The sequence below is a fragment of the Oryza glaberrima genome, chromosome 5 (assembly GCF_000147395.1).
Source record: "Oryza glaberrima chromosome 5, OglaRS2, whole genome shotgun sequence".
Taxonomy (NCBI): Eukaryota; Viridiplantae; Streptophyta; class Magnoliopsida; order Poales; family Poaceae; genus Oryza; species Oryza glaberrima.
In genome coordinates this window covers 2,263,110-2,284,913 of record NC_068330.1, presented here as the reverse complement: position 1 = coordinate 2,284,913, position 21,804 = coordinate 2,263,110, and the positions used below count along the sequence as shown (strand labels likewise).

Genomic DNA, 21,804 nt, shown 5'->3' with positions numbered 1-21,804 from the left:
TTTACAGGCAGAATCTGTAATTTGTTTGTTATTAGTCTATGTTTAATACTTCAAATGTGTGTTCGTATACGTCAATTTTTTTTTTTTGCCAAAACAACTAAACACGGTCTAAATTCGTAATCCTAGTATTTGGATAGGGAAATGTCTAGATTCATAGTAAGACAGATAAGGTTCCTTATCTTCAATTTGTAATACTAGGATATGGATAGATAGCATGTCTAGGATATGGATAGATAACATGTCTAGATTCATGGTAATAATATTTTGTTAATTAATAGTACTAATACATGATACTAGTAGTGAACATGTCCGAATTGGTACCATTAGGCTCTGTTCGTTCTGCGGAGATAGGGGAGATTTGAGTCTCGTTTTCCGCGCGCACGCTTTTCAAACTACTAAACGGTGTGTTTTTTATAAAAAAAAATTCTATAGGAAAGTTACTTTAAAAAATCATATTAATCCATTTTTAAAATTTAAAATAGTTAATACTCAATTAATCATGAGCTAATGACTCACCTCGTTTTGTGTATCTTCCCAATCTCCTCAATTCTTTTCTCCTCAAACACACCCTTAGTACAGTATACTATACTATTTTAGGAGGGAGGGAGTAATTCCAGGCTTCCAGCACCCGCGTGGCAAGACCATGGGCCGTCCGATGAACTGATAACGCCAATGTTCAACGTGCCGGGTCGCTCCGGCCCACCAGCCCGCTTCCCACCAACGAAACCGCGTCCAGTCTCTCCAGTAACCAGTTCACACGCGACCCGCCGCTCCCGTTCCGTTACCGTTACCGTTTCCGTTCCAACGTCGCCTCGCCCTCGCCGACTTGTTCGACTTGACTTGCCTCCTCTCTCTCTCTCTTTTGCCTTCTCAATTCCCACCGTTGTTTCGCTCCTCCCACCCGCCGCCGCCGCCTCCTCCTCCCTCCCCTTGACTCGCGACGACGACGACGACGAAGGCGGCGACGACGCGAGCTCGCCGGAGGGTCGCCGCCTCCCCTTCCCCTTCGCGGTAGCCGCGCGCGGCTTCCTCCTCCCGCGTCGCCGCCTCGCACATTGGGGATCTCCCGTTCCCCGTCCCCCGCGCACCGCTGGAAGGCTATTTGACGCGGCCGCAAACCCTAGCTTCCGCCGCCGTGGTGAGGGGCGGTGGCGGGAAGGGGATCGAGCGGTGCGGAAGGTGGTATGCTCTCCCGCTCTGGCCCCCCCTCTCACCACATGACCCGTGGATTTCAAACCTCGCGAGTTACGGGTTCTAGCTTTAGGATGAGCGGGCGTTGGTGTTGCGTGATTCTGTGCCGCGATTCGTTTGTTTGTTTTTATGTTTGTATGCCGATGATGCGAGATTGGGCGGGAGCTCGGTTGATTCGCCGCTTGATTGTGCCAACGGCTAAAAGTTGACGATGATTCTAGGCTCATTTAGATGGAAACTCGATGCCTTGAAGTTGTGCTGCTGTTCCTCATGGGGCTATCTTTCATTTTTTTGTGTAATAGCTTTGTTGGATAGGCAGAAGTAACCAAATGATTTCTGGATTAATCAACGATAGGTCAATATTAGTAACTTGTTCCATTTTTGCTTGCTGTCTCTCCGCCCGCCATTTTTACCGACAGAAAAACCCTAGCACAAAAATCCCATTTTAAAATTTGTTCATGTTGTGATTGTACTAATGATGAGATCGGAACAAACCATGCATATGTTACTTTAGTAAATAGATCTTGGTAGTTTTTGAAGTTATTACAGTTGGGTCATTAAATTACCGTTAACATGATTGAGGCGTTTCTTCATCGGTTCCGTTATACAAATCTGTTTGTTTCAGGCATGCCTTCATTAATAAGATGCTACATTAATAAATGTAAGAAAATTTACATAGCGTTTTTCATTCTAGACATTGTCTTATGATGTGGGTAGTTATACCAGACTATTATAAGGATCCTGCCATGTTGATGTTTTTTTAATTCCTTTTTATACGATTGCCTGCGGTGTGGACCCCTCTTGCATTGATTATATACCATATACTGTTTAGTTTAGAACTCGGAATAACAGTTCTTGCTTATCAAAGATATGATATTTCATTTCAGTTATTGGACATTGATTATCTTTGGTGGATGACGTCCTCGCAATAAAGTGGGTCAGTGTTTCGAAAGATTCTGCAAGATGTTCAGAGAGGGTTTAGAAATTATTACCCTAGAAGATTATTACTGATGCTAGTACGTGAACGGAAAAAGAAAAAAGGAAGGTGGCTTGCTTAACCGAAGGGAAGAAATGACCAAAGCTACTCCTGTTAAAGCAAGCAAGAACCTTCAATTGAAGAAACAATCTCCAACTAACTTAAAAGAAACAAATGGCCATGTTTGTAAGAAGGAAGTGGTGAATGGCGAGTGTCCTGTCCGTGATGTGAAATGCATTAGCACTTGGATCTGTAAGAATTTGGCCTGTAAAGCTGTTGTAACATCTGAAGATTCCTTCTGCAAGAGGTGCTCATGTTGTATTTGCCATCAGTTTGATGACAATAAGGATCCTAGTCTATGGTTGGTTTGTGCATCTGAAAATGATGACAAGAACTGCTGTGGGTCTTCTTGCCATATTGAGTGTGCGCTCCAACACAAGAGGGTTGGCTGCTTTAATCTTGGGAATATTATTCAACTTGATGGGAGTTACTCTTGCGCTTCATGTGGAAAGGTTTCCGGAATACTAGGGTAAGCACACTTTGTAGCAACTATACGAACCTTATTCTTTTTATATGTTTCTAGTCACAATTTTATTATCATCTTCATTAAAATGTCAAAATATAACATGATCTAGTCCCAATTCTCTAATGGAAAACAGTGCTGCAATTGGCATTTTGTCTATGCAATATATTTATGCGCATTAAATTAAAAGCTCGTTTATAAACTTTATGTCCTTCCTTTTTCTTTGATAGGTAACATCTCAGTGGCAATCAATAAAAGAACAACTAGACATTTTTTATAGTGCATAGGCACTATTCAACTCAACTAGGAATCTAGAACATCTCATCATTTTTCCCTAGAAGCATAAGCTAGAGAATAACCCAGACCTTTTTCTTCTTTTGTAAACTAATTTAAAGCATAAGATATGACCAAGATACAGTGTGTACGATAAGTTAACTCCATTGTCTTCATTAACAATGTTAGTATTTCCGTGTTACTTTCCACACTACAATATACTAATTTTGCGTGGTACCAAATATAATACCAGATAGCCGCACTTCAAGATGTCATATACTAATTTTGCATTGTTGAAATCGTCTCATGTTGAGCATAGTTGAAATCATTGTCTGATGTTGAATTTATAGCTTCAATTCACAGGTAGTATTGCTTGTTAGATTATTTGGAAACTTTTTAACTGACATGCTTAATTCGTGTGGTTCACATGAATATTTACTCCGGCAGTTATTGGAAAAGGCAGTTGGTGATTGCCAAAGATGCACGCCGAGTAGATATGCTCTGCCACCGCATCTATTTGAGTTATCGGCTACTGGGGGGAACTAGCCGCTTTAAAGAATTGCATGGTATTATTGAAGATGCAAAAGCAAAATTGGAAAGTGAAGTTGGTCCACTGGATGGAATGTCGGCAAAGATGGCACGTGGTATTGTAAGCAGGTTGCCTGCTGGTAGTGATTTGCAGAAACTTTGCTCTCTAGCTATTGAAAGAGCTGATGAGTTGCTGAGTTCCCCAGACCTGCATCTTCGAGGTAATGGTCTTCCTTGCATGCCTTCATTGTTACATACTGGTATCTATAATATAATCGTGGTGATGGTAGTGCAAAAGAAGCTAATGGACTTCTTATCATGCAGATTCCTTACCTGCTGCCTGTAGATTCAGATTTGTAGAGATAACATCTTCTTCCGTTGTTATTATTCTAAAAGAAACTCCATTACCGTCCTCTGACACTATAAGGGGTTATAAACTATGGTACTGGAAGAGCAGAGAGGAGCCAAGCATGGAAGAGCCTGTAGTTTTGTCTAAAGATCAAAGAAAAGTACTTGTTTTTAACCTTGCCCCATGCACACAGTATTCCTTCAGAATTATATCATTCACAGATGATGGGATACTAGGCCATTCTGAATCTAAATGTTATACGGGGAGCAAGGAGTTATTGTTTAAACGTACCACACAGAATGTAGTGGGAGCAGATGCACATACACATAGAAGAGAGAAGACACAGGCTTTTAAGTCAACTGGATTTAAGATCCGAGATGTTGGGAAGATATTGCGGCAAGCTTGGACTGAGGAAGGCCGTTTTGAAGGGTTTTGTCAAGATATGCATGAAGCTTCATGTGACAGAAGTGTAACAGACGTGGAGCAAACAGAGAACAGTGAACAGGGTCAATTGTTATTTGGTGCTTGCCGCAAACTTCAGTTCAGCACATTTTCTGTTCCTGACCTAAACGTTGAGGCACCTGTCCCCATGGACATCTCCCCGGACAAGTGTTACAATTCAAAGATTGTACCAGTAAGATCCAATGATAGTGGTGGCTCAGAGACCTGCGCGGTGGGCCGGAGTGCTGAAGCTGAACCACCTGCTGTTGAATCTCGGCCAGAGGGCTGTGAACAAGATGGTGCTTCCACTATTTGCCGTGAGAAGCAGCTTGCAAGACCGAGGGAGTTGGATGAGGACTTTGAGTACTGTGTGCAGAAGATCAGGATGCTGGAATGCAAGGGACACATAAATAATGATTTCAGGATGAAGTTCTTGACCTGGTTTAGTCTAAGATCAACAGAGAATGACCGTAGAGTTGTAACTACATTCATCAAAACACTAATCAATGAGCCAAGTGGTCTGGCTGAGCAGCTTGTTGATTCCTTTGGAGAAGCCATAAACTGCAAGAGGCAACGAAATGGTTTCTGCAATGAGCTTTGGCATGATGACAAAGGACAATAATTCAAGATTTTGCTAACTCATTGATATCCTACTGTTTTTATGATCAAATGCAGTGACATCTGTTTCGGTTGACCACTACATTTAGGATTCAACAGCAAAAGAGGGAGGACATTGATGGAGGTGACAAATTTTTAGGCACCAAATAGGCTGCACCAAAAGAATTCTTTTTCCACCAAGAATTTGTGGAATTTTTTTTTTCATTGGTTCAGTAGTTTCTAGTTTCCTGTCGAAATCTGAAAGGTCTCGTGGTGTTGTATCTCTTGCTACCTCTGCTAGGTAAACTTACGAATAATTTTTTGGCACTAGATATTGGCTAGACAGGCTCATATTCGTGTATATGTTACTTAATTTGGTTAGTATACATCTTTCAAATGTTTCCCGTTGAGCATTGCTTTGTCATTGAGTTGATAGTCGTTGAGCATTGCTTTGGCTTTCAGTTGATAGTGATCAGAGTCTGAATTATATGTTCTATCATGGTTAATTACAATGTGGCTCTAGTGCTACGCCTGAACTACTAGAAAAGTATGGCTGGGAACAGGGGGGAAAAACATTCTACCTCCTTTGTTATGAAGGAATTTTGGAGTATGAAATTTCTGCATTTCAAACAAGCCCTGAATCTAGCTAGGGCAAGACAGGCTCACTGCAGTTCGAAAGGCGCTGAAATAAATGGCAGTGCTTTCTTAAGCTTATCAAGAGCATTCAATGAATACATCATATATCTCGACATAGACGATGACATACAGGACCATCAAAGTATGCATATGTGCATGTCCCTTTGTTAAGAGCCCAAGGAATTCGCATGTCTAAAACATGCAGGCCCCTGATTTGAGGATGTGATAGCAGTGTCATTGAAGTCTAAGATCCAGTGCAGGCAATTTATAGCGATGTCAGTTGGGACCAAAGCAATGTCTGAACTCTGAAGGTTTCAATATGAACTGTTAAAAGAACAGTTGGTCTCACCAAAGCTTGTATTGTCTTCCATCCAGTTCACCGTTAGGCGAGAATGTAACCTGTGGCAGCCATGAAATATCTTACTAGTTTCGAAATATTCGATTTCTTATTCTTCGTTAGTCACTGTCCCAGCTCTCATCAGTATTCTTCCTCGTATTGCCAGTCCTGGAGTCTTGTTTCCAGTTGTCATCAGTGTCCTCCTCGCTGCTGGTGCCACTGTGATAGTTAGCGAAATTCACCTTAGGGGCTCTCAAGTTTCTCTCTTCCTTCAAATCTGGTCCCCACAACTCATCATCTTCAGTATCTAACTCATCATCCTCACTTTCCCTGAACACGCTTCTACCAGAAGCAGTAGCTGAATTCCTTGGTTTCTCAATGGAACTTCTGGAACCCCTAGATGTATAATTCCGACTGCGATCGGATCTGCTCTTCTCGCTTCTCATGCTTTCAAATCGTCGAGGGTGTTCATCAGGAGCATCTACGTCATTGTCAAATCCAACTACATTATCCCTATCGTCATCAGAGTCCCATTCCTCACCTGACACATCTATCTCGCTATCATCGTCCCACCTCCTTGAATCTGCTGTCCTTCTGTTGTTATCTCTCGTGTATCTTCCCTGGTCTCTATATTCATTGCCTGGGTTGTCGTAGCTCCTATTGAAACCCCTCCTCTCACTCCCCTCTTCTCTGTCCCAGTATCGCAGTCGAGAAGATTCTTCTTTCTCCGCTGCCTCTTCTTCCTCCCATTGCTGCTCAGCTGCAGTCTCTATTTCTGCTATAAAGCGATCAAGCTCTTCCTGGTCGCTATCCTCAGATTGCTGATCATGTGGTTCCTTTATTTCAGTGGTCCCAGCAGTTGGTTGTGTATCACCACGGAAGACGTAGGGAGTACCCTGCTGCTCATCTATGGCTCGGAAGAATGTTGATGCAACTCGCTGTATGCTGGCCATGGCAACTGGGTCCTCCGGATTGATACCCTTACGACGGAGTTGTGTCTCTATCTTCTTGATGTTTAGTTTCTGTGACTCTAGAGCCTGCTCAAATCTAGCCTTGAATAAAGCCTGCATAAGGGCAATTATAGCAAGCTCTGTTATCCATGCACAAAGCAAGTAATGCAAGGAAAGTTAATGTATAAAAGTAAATAAAATTAGTCATTCACACAAAACGTTTAAAAGAACATGATTTAATTTAGATGAATGATGAATCAAACATGAAAAAAATCAGGGTAATCCATGGGAAGTGGCGAATGTCATACACATAGCTTGCATAATCCAAAGCATAAACACACATGAATAGAAGTAACTAGACAACTCCAATTGGCAAGTGCCACAAACAGCTTAACTGCAAGAAACTGACCTTCCTTTTGGTTAGTGTGTTCAAAGGTATGAGGTTCTTTGGTTGACGATAGTTTCTTCCTCGAAACATGATAATCGTCTTGGTATTATGAATGTTGATCACTATGCCACCACTCAATCTTGTCAGCATCGCTGCCATTTCCTTGATTTTTTCCTTTGGGAAGTTGTCACAGCAAACTTGCACAGTTTCATGGAATTTCCAGTGCATATGCATGTTTTGAACAACACCTCCAAAAACTCCACGAACTCCTACAGGCACGTAGTTTCTATTTCTGAATCCAATCTTCTTGTAAGCCTGTAGTTGCTCGGCTGTCAACAGCTCAGGATCATGTCGAGGAGCTGGCAAGTCTGGTAGCTCATACTTCTTGAGCTTTTGTAGAAGCAAAGCAACTTTTTTCTTGGCCTGGAAGAAAGTAACCAGGGTATAGTAAGACCATGATTTCACTATGTTCAAACTATTATATATATTGTAATAGGAACAAAGATAGTGGTGAAAACAAACATTTGAGTTTTTGACTGAGAGTCGACTGATAGGTTTTGAAAGAGTGCTAACCTTAATTGACAAGCATAGAAGTTAGATTTGCTACTTCTAAGAATCAATTTCTTCAGTGGCAAAGTAAAAAACCTTAACAATCTACATATCATGTATTTCTTTGGTGGGGTGCACAATGATCTGAAATAATTAAGCAATGGGAATGTTTTTAACTTCTTTTTTTTCCTCCCTAGCATTAGAGATGACAACACATTTCTAATTTCTCTCCAGAAGTGTACCATGGAGCCAATTCAGTCACCGTTAAACTACAACTATGCGCAGAAATTATCCACTGCATTCATTCAGCACGAGGAAGCTACGATAAACATCATCAAAGACAAACATCATAATCGAAATCACATTGCTACAGGATACACCAAGCACCATTTTGTGATATTTCAGCCCCTCTCTCTCTCTCTCCGGCAAGAAAAGCACACAAGGGGGATGGGTGGAAGAAGAAAAATGGCGCGTTACCCTCCTGAGGCTGTAGATGAGCCTCTCGTCGTCGGTCATGAGCTTCTTCCTGAGCTTGACGGCGCGCCGCAGCTCCCGCTGCGTGCGCCCGGTCTCCCTCGCCATCCGCTTCTCCACCTTGCTCCGCATGCTCCTCCCCTTCGTCGTCGACATCATCCGCGGCAGCGACGCGGACCGCGCCGACGCCGCAGCCGCAGCCGCAGCCTCGCCGCCGCATCCCGCCGCGAAGCTCCCGGGGGGGAGAGGGCACCTGGGGTGGAGCGGCGAGGAGGCCGCTCGCAGGAGGTTCCGGCGGAGACTCCGCACAGCCCACATGCCCGGCCCCAGTCGCCGGCGAAGGTTCGGGGAGAAGCGGCGGCGGCGGCGGAGGCGGGAGGCGGGGGTGAGGAGGCGGCGCGGCGTGAGCGATAAACCCTGAAGCGGGTTGGGTTGGATTGGGTTTGGTCGAGATGGGCCGTCCGATCTTTGGATCAAACTTCCGCGGTTCACTTTTCAACCGTCGAGCACACCTGAATCATTTTTATTTTTATTTTTATTTTTTTGCCTACTCGCTCCATTTTACACTTTCACAAAAATAATTATTACTCCCTCAATTCCAAATATAAGGTAAATTATGTTTTCCATATGTTTTATAATACAATGCGTGTGTGTATGCATGCGTGTACGCAATTAATAAGCAGCACAAACAAATGATCACAATAACCATATTTAATAACCACACTTCGTGCATACATTTTATACGTAAACCTGATTACTCCCTCCGGTGTCAATTTTATTGACGTTTTGACATGATTTCAAATACCAAGAAGTAATTAATTAGGATGCATATTCCTGTTTACTGATTAAGAGGGTAGGAGATTGAGACTGGGATGGAAAGATGGGAGACTAGAAGACAATATATCTTCTACTACTAATTAAATTTGTTGGGTCTCACACCTCATTACAATTTTTTTTTCTAAAATTCGAATCTTAGAAATGCAATTATTATGTGACGTAGGTAATATATTACTCCGTATAAGTCAACTTTTAAAGTTTGACCAAATTTATAAAAAAATATAGTAATACTTTAAACATAAAAAATATATATTATCACAATTTATTCAATATATTTAGTGTTATATTTAATTAAATTAATTTGGTGTTACATATGTTTCTATTTTTTTATAAACGTAGTTAAACCCTAAAGAAGTTTAATTAGAAAAAAATCGAAACGACTTTAATATGAGAAACAGAGGGAGTGCTATACATATTTATCTCCTAAACTTCAATAGTTTATTAATTTATCTCACCATTTAACATCACTGGCTAGGAAATTGATTAATATCATTCGGAAGTAGGTTCAAATACGAATCCATCGATCCCATTTATGTGGGTGTGAAAATACGCAAATATATATGTTGTAGGTTTAATTATTAGCCAAAAGTCCAAATTCATATATACTCGAGTTTTTCTAAATACACATATGGTTTATATTTTTTCCACATAATAAGTGAAAAGATTGTACTAAAGCAATATAATTTCTTTTTGAAATTTGTGTCATTGCCTTGCTACTTTCATCATTTATATATATTTTTTCATGATTTTCTCTCTTCACTCTTTCAGCGTCAAAGCAGCAGATGGACCAACTCTTGGCTGGTCCAGCAGTCACACCAAACCTATAATTCTGTGATCAACACTATCTGACTATAAAAACACTTACAAAAATTACTTTTACCGTCAACAAGGAAATGTTGTTCGAGTGAGAAAAGTGGTAAATGAAAGCAGTATTTGAGGTTCTCAAACTTGTCTCATTGTATAATTCAGATCCCTAAACTCTCAAAATATATTTTTAGTCCCAATAAGTCCCAATCCCACCTAGTGCGCTAACGTGGCATGGCATGATGGATCATTAAGAAGAAAGCGAGAGAGAGAAGGAGTAAGAAGAGAAAAGAAAATGAAAGGAAGATTTCTAAGTGGGTCCCACTTGTCAAATGATCCCTACCCTTGTGTGGGACCATGAATGATCCACTGTGGCGTGCAATGTTGGCGCGCAGGGTGGGTTGAGACCTGTTTGGACTAGTGATGATGCTTGGAACAAATTTAGAGACCTAAAAAATATGTTTTGAGAGTTTGGTAACCTATATGATACCAAAGAGTTTGAGGAGTGAGGTCTGCCAGTGCATTATAAAAAAAGGTAAAAACATCCTTAATGCAATCGACTATCAATATTTTTTTCTTAGTCGTGTACTAACAAACTACATTGCTTCTCGCTTTTACCTTTCTTTTCCTTTTTTTTCTTGTCTTTCTTAACTTAACTACAAGTATAGCAATTTCCCATTTTATTTGAGGTCTCTGTTTGAAAGAGTTTGTCCACTATTCTTATTGGCTAATGAATTCAGATGAGTACATGCCTATTATATTGCTTCAACGCGTGCTTATGAATACCAATTTCGATAAATAACTGCTCTTTCCCAAAATCAATTCTTAGCAAGGAAAAAGAAAATGATTAATGCGCCAAATGTATAAGAGAAACACGTAGTCTGCACGAATTAGAGTTAAATTATTTTAGCCAATATCTGCATTGAAACAGTAATTGCTAGTATGTACAAGGATAAAACTAAGGAGCTAAGTGGACTTGTATGGCAGCGGCGTTGTTTCGGCAAGTCCCTCCTAAGATTATATCCATTCACGTGACAAGGGATGACGGAGCGAGGCCAAAGGCCACTAGTCCATAGAACTGCTGAGCCGAAATGTGATAAATGTGTTCTCGTTTTTCACTCTTGTAACTGATTGTGATGGCACGGTGCTGATCCGTTCACATTACTATCCAACAAAACACCAACAAGCTCCCACTAATACTATGTTGGTCTTGATAACCGCTAGCGAAGATCTTGATCTTCACTGGCCTTTGCTTTGTGGCGGCTCCAAATTCCACCAACAAAAATTCAAAATAGCCACCACGAAAGATGTTTTTTGTAGTAGTGGCCGATGGGGCCCTCACTCTTGTAACTGATTACGATGGCATGGTGATGATCCGTTCACGTCACTATCCAACGAAACACCAATGATCTCTCAGCAATAGTATGTTCGTCTTGTGGATCCTATGCCCTATCTTTAAACATGCTGGCTCTTTCAGCCGGCTAGCCAAGAGAGAGGACGAGAGACCGGCCGGCTGCCGCAACAAAAAAAAGGAAAAAGTTGTCTTCTAGAACGCCAAGTAGGTAGGCAGATAATAATGGAAAGCTTCTAGAACCCATCCGGCCCCACCGCATGCGTCCTCTTTCTACTCCATCGTGCCGTGCCGCCCCTGTCTCGATCGGAGCACGCACGCACGCCGATTCCCAAAGCTAAACCGACAAATCCGGCGGTAGCCGCCGCCGCCGCATGCACAACGTGAGTACGTGACGGTCTCGACGTGATCAAAATGAACAGAGGATCGAAAATTAACCTTTTTATTTTTCTTTTTTGAAAAGGAGAAGGAAACTCACCAGATTATGTGCATGCATGTGCACGTGTCACAGCATATGTACTACGGAGTACTACACAGGCTGCGTATACATGCATTTTTTTCTGGATTGGTCGCGTATGCGTGCAGTGGGTGCACGTCGAGTCATCGACCTAGCTATGCAGGCCACGTCATCGATCTCGTCATCCATGTCATCATCATCAGTTTATTGGAGCTAGTAGAGTATAAATCAACCATAAACTTAAAGGCACATCGTTTGGCTTTTTCCCTAATAAACTAAAACGGTTTATTAGAGAATAAAAATAAATTTGTAGGTAAAATTTTTATATATGTATTCTTGGTGACTTAAAAGCTAATGTTAAAAAAGAAACTATATTAAAAATATCTCAAAATCAATATTAAAATTAAGTTTAAAAATTTAAAATTTGGCTTTTTCTTTGGCTGATTAGGCCATTCGATGGAAGCCTTATCTAGGATAAAAAATCTTATGTGAAAAAGAGAAACGGTGGTTTTCATGCAATAGCTGGCTATACACTTACTCTAAGATATTTGCATTAAATTCATAGTTAAAAATAAGTAAGAGGAGAGAAAAATAGGCTAACATTATAGCTAATATACACTATAAAAAAATACAAATAGGTGTCGCACTATATGTGCCGGAACATCTAAAACCGACATTTATAATACCTTTCCCGACCATATAGGTGCCGGTTTATAAAAACGACACCTATTTTGACAATCACGTGGTTCTTTAGCTTAGAACCGACACTAATATTAGGACCATATAGATATCAGTTTTGAGGTCAAAATCAGCACCTATTTAACAGCCATGTGGCTCTTTGGCTTAGAAACGGCCCCTATAACAACCATATAGGTGCCGGTTTTGTGGTCAAAACCGGCACCAATGATAAGTATCATCAATGTCATCTTTGCCGGTTGGAAAAACCGGTATCTTTTATCTTCTCTTAGCAGTGATATTATATTAGTTAACTTTTCTGTGAATGAATAGCATTGCGCTTCATCCCTGTTCGTTTCTCACGTTTATGTGACCAGCTGTTGAGCTAGCGCTATATATATTTTCTCAGTTTGCTTACTACTATCTTGGCTGAGTAGAAAAGCAGAACATCTTCTTGTTCCGTGTAGCAACTGGATTCTTAGGAATATTTGTACTCGCTCCATTCTACCCCTAAAACATAAGTATTTTTAACATTAGACTACAATGTCATTTTAGAAGGATACATGATTTTTCAATGCAATGGAAACTCAAGCATTTTCAACCAATCATAAGCTTAAGAAGAGAATATAACCAATTTAGAATTTAATTAACAAGGTAATTGTTGTTTCTTTCGTTAATGTCAATCTTTGGTAAACAACTAGAAATGTTTGCATTTTTAGGGAGTAAAACCTTACGTGGTTAGAAAGGATGCTATTCTTTTTCCCTAAAAAAATGTGTTGTTTAGCACTTTAATTAGTTACGGCAGATGGATGATAGTACGTAGGATTATTTTCTCCTACCTAAAAGGAAATCATCCATGTTTAGCATTTTATCGTGTTGAGTCAGGTCGTTGACAAAGATGTCGGCTAATGAACCAGAGTCCACATCATCTCATCTCTCCACGTCACCCGACTCCGACTCCGTGGGCCATCCCCCTCTATATATTTCGCGCCAAGCCCAAGAATATTTTCAGATAATTAACACAACACAGCTCACGGTTTCGTCTCGTTTCAGGAAAAAAAAAAATGGATCGCCTCACGTCTCGTCCCCTCGCCATCATCTCCATGGACCACGCCGACGACGACCACCGCCGCCGCCGCGGCCACGTTCCGCCGCCGCCGCCGCCGGCCGCGGCGGAGGCGGAAGAACGCACCGGCGACTCCGAGTACGACGACGCTGCAGCCGCCGTGTCGTCGTCGTCGTCGCTCACCACCGGCGAGGGATCATCGGTGGCGGATGACGACGACGACGACGCGGAGTCCTGCAGCGGCGGCGGCGGCGGAGGATACGGGAGGAAGAACGGCAATGGCCAATACGTCGTCGGCGGCGGCGAGGAGGAGGAGGGCGTGGAGAGTGCGGTGGATGAGAAGGCCGGTGTCATGATGACACCGGTGCCGTGGTGGTGCTGGGCGGCGGAGAAGGCGCCGATGACGGCGGCGAAAGCGAAGGCCACCGACGGCGGCGCTCGTCGTGCGCCGGCGGCGGCGGCGGCGGTGGAGGACGCCGGAGGCCACACGGCCGAGAGCAACAGGCTCTTCTGGGAGGCTTGCATTGCCCATGGCTACTAATAGTTTTTTTGGATTGATTACGTGCGAATAATTCAGTTCGTGCCAATCAGCAGTAATCCATATGTACACAGCTAGCTAGCAGCTTTGGATTTGTTTCCCAATTGTACAAGGTTGCATGAGATGAGAGTGATGCAGAACATGCATGCTTCACTGGTCAAGATCTTCAAAAGATTCAGGACATGTAAGAGCAAATCCTTTTAATTTTGTTGCACTGAATTGTAGGGGTTAAGGTACTCCCCCTGTTTTATAATTTAAGATGCTTTTAGTTTTTTTTTAGTCAAACTTCTGTAGATTTGGAAATATAGTAACTCTTCAACATCTAATCTCATTAAATTTAACATCGAATGTATTTTTGATACAATGTTTTATCAAAAATATTATTATGTTTTTTTATAAAATAATTCAAATATAAAGAAGTCTAACTTAGAAAAAGTTAAAACGAGTGAAACGGAGGGAGCATCATTTTCTATGCTACACTTAACTTATGCATAGCTGTTGTTTACAGAAACCTTTCCCTCTCCATCTAGACTGGTACAACACCTTGCAGTTATTTTTTAATTTTTTTAACCTTTCTAATTGTCCTTTTCTAAAGACGAACTTTGCACAACTTATTTCCAAATCTGAACCACTATGCGTAGTTAAATCCGTAATACTAACTTTAAAATCCAGGAAGTGTTGAAATTGGTTGCTTGAATGTATCAAAAAAAAAAGAGAGAGAGAGATGGTTTTAGGCTCATGTTAAACTTTTAAAATTCCTATGAAATGAATCATATTCCTCGGTTGGAATTTTCTAGGCATATTCTTAAATACCAATTTCTTTGTTCTAGAATTGCACAAAGAAATAAATTAGTGCGATTTTAATTAAAAACTTTGTTTCTCCTTAGTTGCCGAGGAACTAAAAAAGGAGGAGTCATACAATATGAATGCTACTAGAAGTTTCATAACAGATTCACTGCACCACCGATTTGTTATGCTCTAAATCATTCAATTCAGTATTTATGCATGTTAGAACGTCAAGAAATAAATCGGCACCAAATTAAACACAGAAATACTGTGCAAATTCAACTTGAAAAGGAATTAGATGTCAAAACCTTAGTTACCTTTGAAGCAAAGCATAATGCCACTCTTCTACTTCATTGTAGGAGATCGAAAAGAGGATAATATAAATTAATAACTATATCGTACCTAAATACAACTGTCCAAGCAGCTTTCTGTCATATCAAATACTTATCAGAAGTTTGTCATCATCAAAGAAACAAAAAGAAATTTAATTTGAGAAATTTATCAATCTGTTGCTTTCCTTTGCTTGATTTTAGGTAGTACAAGTACAATGCCGTGTTCCAACTGGTAGATGCAGTCGTTCACCTTCTTCCTCTGTAGTCTGTACCCCTTCTTAGCAGATCGGTGGCATCTCATCAGCCGTCGGATCAGAGACGAAGCGTCAGGATCGAGCCAGCGTGAAACCCCCCGCAAACCACTTCCCCTTCCCACTGACGACGAACTCGCCGCTGAAAAGCTTCTTCGCTCGCCGCCTCCTCCCCCTCAGGCGCGTTCGCCGCTCGCGATCCTCCCGGCGCCGCCGCCGCCGCCGCCGCTCGCGGGGGGCCTACTCGCGTCGACGCCGGGAGGGGGACGCTGTACTCCCTCCTCCTCGCGTCGCCCCGCCGCCGAGTGCGACGCCGCTCTCTCTCTCTCTCTCTCCTCGCGAGAAACCCTAGCTGGTGTTGAAGTGTGGGGCTCACTGAAGTGAGCGGAGTGCGGGGCGTGGATGCTGCCGCGCTCCTCCGGCCAGATCTAGCTAGCAGGCCATGGCGATGCGGGGGGTCGATTTCAAGTGGTACTTAAGTTTATTCTCTACTCCCCCCCTTCCCTGCTATGGCTGTAATATGCTTTGAGGAATCTATTCATCTGTTGCTTTGCTTGATTGGTCTCAGGTACGATGGATTCTTCCTCTCCATGCTCGCCACCAGCCTGTATCCTTTCATCATTTCCTCAGCATGCTTTCAGTTTTTATTAGAATTTCGCTCGCCGCGCGCTCAGTTTTTGTTAGAGTCGATTACATTTTGCACCAGCTAGATTAACCTACATTTCTCTTTGCACCGGACTAGGTGCGCTACATCTTACCCAAATGGGTTGGGCGGGTGTTATGTGAATGCCAAGTGAAAGTTTGGACTAAACCTGGTGGAATTTTCTTTTTTCTTTTTTTGACATAAGAAGGTAGAGCCAGCTCTACCTTATTAACTTATAGCCATTTCGGACTCCATCGTTTCGCTTATTGATGGAATAAGCGAAACGGCATATTTGCAAACGGAAAATAATTTGCAAATAAAACTTTCATATACGTGTTCTTAGCGATCTAAAAGCAAAAGTTGAAAAATAAACTACGATGAAAAAACCCTAAAATCAACTCCAAATTTAAGGTTCAAAATTTAAATTTTTGCTTATAAGCATAAGCATAAGCCAAAAGATGAGGCTCAATAAAATGGATGGTTACAAAGTTTTACAGGAAGAAGATACATGAAAAAGAGGAAGGGAAAGAGAGGGAGAAAAAAAAGGGGAGGGGGGGGGATGTACAAAACCTGGTGGAAAAATGAAACAATTTACCGAGTTCAATGTGTATTTTACTGATACATTTTCGTCAATTGCTATTGTTCCTCCTCAACTTTGTCCAGAATCATTGTCTCCATCAACTGGAAGAGGTATCGTCTCTGCGCCCACCCGTTGCACATATGGATCGTGGTCAGTTCCTCAATCCAACATCTATCTCAAATCAAACCGCTATTCCTCTATCTCACTCTCTCGTCTTTTCCCAGGTCGACTACACCACCGTCTTCATCTTCCGCCTTCTCATGTTCGTCGATAATGGCCTTGCCGCCGGCATGGGATTGTAAGTTTGTAACTACTATCTCCATCTATTTCAACCTCACATCTCCTGTCACAATATACCTATGGTAGACCTACAAATAGATTGTAGGGGTAAAGACAGTGGTTGTCATTTTCCTCTGCTTTGGGTGGGCTGTTCTGTTCTGCTAGACAGAACAAATCTGTACCATTTTGACCCCAAACTTACCACCGGGTTTAGTTCTTTTTAATTATGGACTAGTATGAAATTTGCATACAGGAAATTTTGATGTCACCCCTAAATCGAGAAAAGCAGCCCAGCAAAAAAGGAAGAAAAACAATTAACAATGACGTTTGTACCCTTTTGGGAGAAAAGGAAATTCCTGTAATAGGCAACCTGACCAATTTTTGTCTTGACCATCTTGATTGCAACCTCAGCCTCCGCTCTTTTTAAACGAGCAAATTATAATTAAAATACGATTATGAAGGGACATAAGGCTAAACAGCCCTCTTTGCATGGTTATTACCTGAGTAGATGAGATATAACCTTTTAACCGTCTGCTAATTTGGATGAGTTCATGGCGCAAAACAATATAGTTTGTAGTTTCACATTTCAGAAGATAGAAGTCTCAATTTATTTTTATTTAGCCATTACTGTATTATTTTCTTCTGTGCAACTTACTGTCTTATTTTGAAGAGTTGCCGTAATATGCCATTGAAATATTTCATATTCAATTTTTTGTAGTATTACCATTTTAACGTGTAACTTCAAAGTTCAAACAGAATATGCTCTTAGAATATTTTCTAAGACTACCTGTATGCCCACATGTTTGATACAGATAAAAATGAATAAAATAAGTCTGTTTGGATTTTCGGAACATATAAATGTGATTGTTGCATTGAACCTGCAAAACCTTTTTTTTTTCTGTTACAAGAAGCATTTGACAATGTCTACACATGTCTATTTGTAAAATTTGGTCATCTTTGGCATTTCCATGTAAAATTGCGAATTTAGAACGCCAAATACAAAAAAAAAGGGAAAAAAAGGAAGGCCGAAGTGTCATTTCAGGAATTAAGGGAGCAACTAGTAAGTAATTTAGTGGAGGTGTTGGTAGCAGATTCCCTGCCACCACACCACCTTCTTTCTAAAGGAGTACATATAACAAATTCATCATCCTGTGATAAAGAAACAGTATGCAATAGGTGTTTCTATGATAAAGCAACACTGTGCAATAGGACAGCACATAAGTATTTCCTCTTACAGTTGTAAGAGGCTTGAGTATTGTCTACAAAATAGAGTTGCTTACTTGCCAGTGTCCACCTTTGTATGTTGGTGTTTTCCTTCTAAACTTTTCCAAAGTATGACGTTTGTCTTTTTTGTGGCTGGGAATTGTAGGGATCTTGGATGGCAACAGAGATATGCTCGTTTTTGTGGGAGAATTGTTGTCTTGTCGGTTCTTGTGCTTCTTCTCTATCCCTTTCTTTGGGTTTGGACTGTGATAGGAACATTGTGGTTTAGCACTGCAAGAGGCTGTGTAAGTTTTCTTATTGTGATAGTATTATGCTCATCACCAATTATATAGAATTTCTACTTAACATACACTCACTCTATCTGTAGTTACCCGAGGAAGGACAAAAATGGGGCTTCCTTATATGGCTGCTTTTCAGCTACTGTGGTCTCGCCTGTATTGCATGTGTGGCTGTTGGAAAGGTACTGCTATAAGATATATTGGTACAAACTGCAATCTTGCATTGGATCTGCATATTATCGTCCACCGGCTTTTCATCAGTCATACATACCATATCTAGATGTCATTTAGATTGAAGATGTTAAGGTTTTAGTTATTTGGCATTGATGTATTCATAATTTCATATCTTCTTTGCATCATCTAGAAATCATATCCAACTAATTTTTCTTCTTTTAAAAGCATGAAGGGTAGTGTACATCTTCCTTCGTATTGACTATTAGTGCAGAAGCCATACTGATAGCAGAACCCTAATCCTCATGGTTGTACTGGCTTTAGATCTTTTGTTAGTCAGAATTTTGGTAGTTTTCTTGTAATTTTATTTTTGCCTTCTTATTTTAATAAAGCTTTAACTGTGGGGGCTTCCGCTACAGTGTTTTTTGTTAAAAAAAGTATATTTAAATTCACAGAGGACATATCGCCATGTTTTAATTTAAATTTTGTTGCAGTGGCTAAGCCGAAGGCATGCTCTCCAGCAGAGGGCACAACAGGGAATACCAGTCTCTGAATATGGGGTAAAGATTCTTTTCGTTCGTTTTAGCTGCTGATTTTGTCCAGTGAACTGTCAATGGCAGAAGTTTGAAAAAATATGAAACTACAGCATTGCCCATTCTTTTTTCATGCTTGCCTGTTCAATTCAGTATGTGCAACTCTTGCATTATGGCAAATCATAATTGAAGCTTACTTGTCTCAACTACTAGCTTTATATTAAGTAGGGAGGAGAGGATTTCATTTTTTTTAATTGTCATCATCTACAGGTTTTGGTTGACATGATCCGTGTGCCTGATTGGGCATTTGAGGCCGTTGGCTTGGAAATGAGAGGAATGGGCCAAGATACTGCATATCATCCTGGTCTTTATTTAACAGCTGCTCAAGTAAGTTGCTTTGCGCAATTTGATGAATCGCCTTTCGACATATTGCTAGTCTCTGTTTTGATTGATTCTGTTATTTGCTTATATTTAGGCATTTAGCTGCACATTCGATTCAAGGGGTTGTACTGTCTGCTAGTTGGTCTAATCTAGCTAGACACAATTTTCATGTTTTTAATTGCTAGCGGTCTCACAGATGCAAAGTAGTCTCTGAAGACTTCTGGATTTGTATTAAGGAGCAAAGGTCAGTGCAAAACAGAGAGTATAAGGAATAGAGCTCAATAGAGGCAGTAGAAAAGGACAGGAAAGAAACTAGTACTAATTAGCAACCGCAATATTTTTGCCTCATCTTGCTCCTAAGCACTGGCAGATCTTTTTGTGATAATCTAACTGAGAGGGATGTTTCCTGATCAAAGGCATTTAGATTCCTTTCTTTCCAATATTGCCCAAATGCATGCATTTGGGACCATTGTTGAACACTGCAGTAATACTGGAATCCACAGTGTCATTGAGCAGATTGATTTTAAATTGGTCGTTTTTGTGCAGAGAGAGGCAGTTGAGGCACTGATTCAAGAACTCCCGAAGTTCAGACTGAAAGCTGTTCCTACAGACTGCAGTGAGTGTCCAATCTGCCTTGAAGAATTCCATGTTGGCAACGAGGTAAATTACAGACACCAAGTAGAGAACTTGATTGAACTGCAACTCTACTAGTATTTGCACATGGTGCTTCTTCATGTATTTGTATGTGGCATGAATCCATCAGGAAAAAAGTCCAGTCCATTTAACTCCCTTGAACTTATTTTGTCAGCAGTCAACTCCCTGAAATATTTTTTTTACCCATTTTATCCCCTAAACTACATATAAAAACAGCTTATCTTGTTTCTTTGTAACGCATCTCTTTTCTGTCTTTATACAAGTCATATTTAAGCTAAAATTTGTACAACCATTGATGACAAAATAAACTACTCCCTCCGGGTTGATAATACTTGTTTTGGACAAGAGTATGGTCTCCAAAAAACAACTTTGACCATTATTTTCTATTATAATATAAATAAAAATGTTAACAAATATATGATTTTATTAAAGTACTTTTAAAGACTAAGCTATACATGTAGTCACCATATTTGAAAGATAAATATTTTTAAAATGATTAATAATCAAAGATTCTAAAGTTTGACTCCACCCTTGTCTAAAACGATACTTTCTCCGTTTCACAATGTAAGACTTTCTAGCATTGCTCACATTCATTTAGATGTTAATGAATCTAGACATATGTATGTGTTTAGATACATTAACATCTATATGTATATGAGCAATGCTAGAAAGTCTTACATTGTGAAACGGAGGGAGTAAGTATTATTAGCCCGGAGGGAGTACGTTACAAAATACTTCTATCATGAAATTCTGTATGCAGTCTTGAATCTCTATATTTAAATTTTTATCTTGGGTGTGTCCAACCTATGCAAATAGTGAACAAAAATTCAAAAAAAAAGTAATAATGTGTACATGCCATAATTTCAACGAAGAATATAACTTGTATAAAGAAAAAAAAAAGCATGGTTAGAAGTAAAGTGGAGCATTTTTGTTAGTTCAAGGGTAAAACAAGACTAGGGATGGTTTATGAAGTTAAGTTCTCCAGCATTTTAAGGACTGACAGACTTCTTTTCCCATTCCATTATGCAGGTCCGTGGGCTCCCGTGCGCGCACAATTTCCATGTGGAGTGCATCGACCAGTGGCTCCGGCTGAACGTCAAGTGCCCCCGTTGCCGGTGCTCCGTCTTCCCCAACCTCGACCTGAGCGCGCTCAACAACCTCCGGCCATCCTCCGAGCCGGACCGGCCGTCGGCCAGCGAGGTGACAGCGGCGACGATGGCGCGGTACGTGAGGTCGTCGCAGCCGGCTGGGCAGAGCTACCTGCTGCGGCTGCAGGGGCTGCTGCTGCGGCAGGTGGTGGTTCGGCACGGCGGCAGCGACGACATGGCGAGCGCCGAGAACGGCGCTCTTCATGTGGCCGCCGCGGTGACTGTGCCGGCGACCACCGGCGGCGTGGAGAGCGAGCTGCCTAGCATAGTGGTTGATGGTGGGCATCAGCTGCCGGATCGCTGAAGCGCCCGGCGGACGGCGTGATGTAGACTGATAGTATTATGTGTGGGGAAGGGGAGGATCGAAGCTATGCAGCAGCATGTTTTTTTTTTCTTTGATCTTATCTCCTGTGTGCAGAGTATATAAATATTATGTAAAGGAGATCATTATTACAAGCTTTTGTTTCCCTTTTCCTTATGTTTGTCGCTTGCTTCTTCATATGTAAAACGGCCAGCTGTCTTTTTCCCAGGGTACCCGGTGATGCCTGCCCAAAGCCGCTGCTGTCTCCTCGGCCACGAGGTACAGGAGATAGGCAGGGGCGGA

At 41.3% G+C, this 21,804-nt stretch overlaps 4 protein-coding genes across 5 annotated transcripts; 3 read left to right on the top strand and 1 right to left on the bottom strand.

Moving 5' to 3' along the window:
• Positions 1-865: 865 nt before the first annotated feature.
• On the top strand, positions 866-5,291 carry LOC127773451 (VIN3-like protein 1). Of its 2 annotated transcripts, none has more exons than XM_052299508.1 (4): positions 866-1,179; positions 2,079-2,696; positions 3,411-3,712; positions 3,816-5,291. In XM_052299508.1, exons 2-4 carry the CDS (start codon positions 2,263-2,265, stop codon positions 4,901-4,903), a joined length of 1,824 nt encoding a protein of 607 aa, XP_052155468.1. In that variant the 5' UTR covers positions 866-1,179; positions 2,079-2,262; the 3' UTR covers positions 4,904-5,291. The 2 variants fall into 2 exon arrangements, with proteins under 2 accessions (XP_052155468.1, XP_052155467.1); XM_052299507.1 differs by having other exon boundaries at positions 866-1,182.
• Positions 5,292-5,561: 270 nt separating this feature from the next.
• LOC127773452 (CRM-domain containing factor CFM9, mitochondrial) lies at positions 5,562-8,663 on the bottom strand. Its single transcript, XM_052299510.1, has 3 exons — positions 8,216-8,663; positions 7,211-7,612; positions 5,562-6,915 (listed from the first exon to the last, which is right to left on the bottom strand). Exons 1-3 carry the CDS (start codon positions 8,528-8,530, stop codon positions 5,971-5,973), a joined length of 1,662 nt encoding a protein of 553 aa, XP_052155470.1. The 5' UTR covers positions 8,531-8,663; the 3' UTR covers positions 5,562-5,970.
• Positions 8,664-13,372: 4,709 nt separating this feature from the next.
• LOC127773644 (uncharacterized) lies at positions 13,373-15,336 on the top strand. The gene is made up of 2 exons (XM_052299780.1): positions 13,373-14,124; positions 15,260-15,336. The coding sequence occupies exon 1, from the start codon at positions 13,401-13,403 to the stop codon at positions 13,941-13,943; it is 543 nt and encodes a 180-aa protein (XP_052155740.1). The 5' UTR covers positions 13,373-13,400; the 3' UTR covers positions 13,944-14,124; positions 15,260-15,336.
• A 151-nt stretch (positions 15,337-15,487) lies between these two features.
• LOC127773643 (E3 ubiquitin-protein ligase SIS3) lies at positions 15,488-21,678 on the top strand. The gene is made up of 10 exons (XM_052299778.1): positions 15,488-15,780; positions 15,878-15,916; positions 16,616-16,682; positions 16,757-16,830; positions 18,181-18,319; positions 18,403-18,495; positions 18,979-19,044; positions 19,288-19,404; positions 19,945-20,058; positions 21,082-21,678. The coding sequence occupies exons 1-10, from the start codon at positions 15,752-15,754 to the stop codon at positions 21,502-21,504; spliced, it is 1,161 nt and encodes a 386-aa protein (XP_052155738.1). The 5' UTR covers positions 15,488-15,751; the 3' UTR covers positions 21,505-21,678.
• The last annotated feature ends 126 nt before the right edge of the window (positions 21,679-21,804 follow it).

What these genes read in the sequence shown, in the direction of transcription:
- LOC127773451 (XM_052299508.1), top strand. Translation starts at nt 2,263, where the DNA reads ATGACCAAAGCTACTCCTGTTAAAGCAAGCAAGAACCTTCAATTGAAG. An exon ending in AAGGTTTCCGGAATACTAGG is followed by an intron (nt 2,697 to 3,410) that starts GTAAGCACACTT and finishes TTACTCCGGCAG; the next exon opens with TTATTGGAAAAGGCAGTTGG. An exon ending in CCCAGACCTGCATCTTCGAG is followed by an intron (nt 3,713 to 3,815) that starts GTAATGGTCTTC and finishes CTTATCATGCAG; the next exon opens with ATTCCTTACCTGCTGCCTGT.
- LOC127773452 (XM_052299510.1), bottom strand. Translation starts at nt 8,530, where the DNA reads ATGTGGGCTGTGCGGAGTCTCCGCCGGAACCTCCTGCGAGCGGCCTCC. An exon ending in TCATCTACAGCCTCAGGAGG is followed by an intron (nt 7,613 to 8,215) that starts GTAACGCGCCAT and finishes ACTTTCTTCCAG; the next exon opens with GCCAAGAAAAAAGTTGCTTT. An exon ending in ACACACTAACCAAAAGGAAG is followed by an intron (nt 6,916 to 7,210) that starts GTCAGTTTCTTG and finishes GCCCTTATGCAG; the next exon opens with GCTTTATTCAAGGCTAGATT.
- LOC127773644 (XM_052299780.1), top strand. Translation starts at nt 13,401, where the DNA reads ATGGATCGCCTCACGTCTCGTCCCCTCGCCATCATCTCCATGGACCAC.
- LOC127773643 (XM_052299778.1), top strand. Translation starts at nt 15,752, where the DNA reads ATGGCGATGCGGGGGGTCGATTTCAAGTG. An exon ending in CTTGCCGCCGGCATGGGATT is followed by an intron (nt 16,831 to 18,180) that starts GTAAGTTTGTAA and finishes TGGGAATTGTAG; the next exon opens with GGATCTTGGATGGCAACAGA. An exon ending in TTAGCACTGCAAGAGGCTGT is followed by an intron (nt 18,320 to 18,402) that starts GTAAGTTTTCTT and finishes CTCTATCTGTAG; the next exon opens with TTACCCGAGGAAGGACAAAA.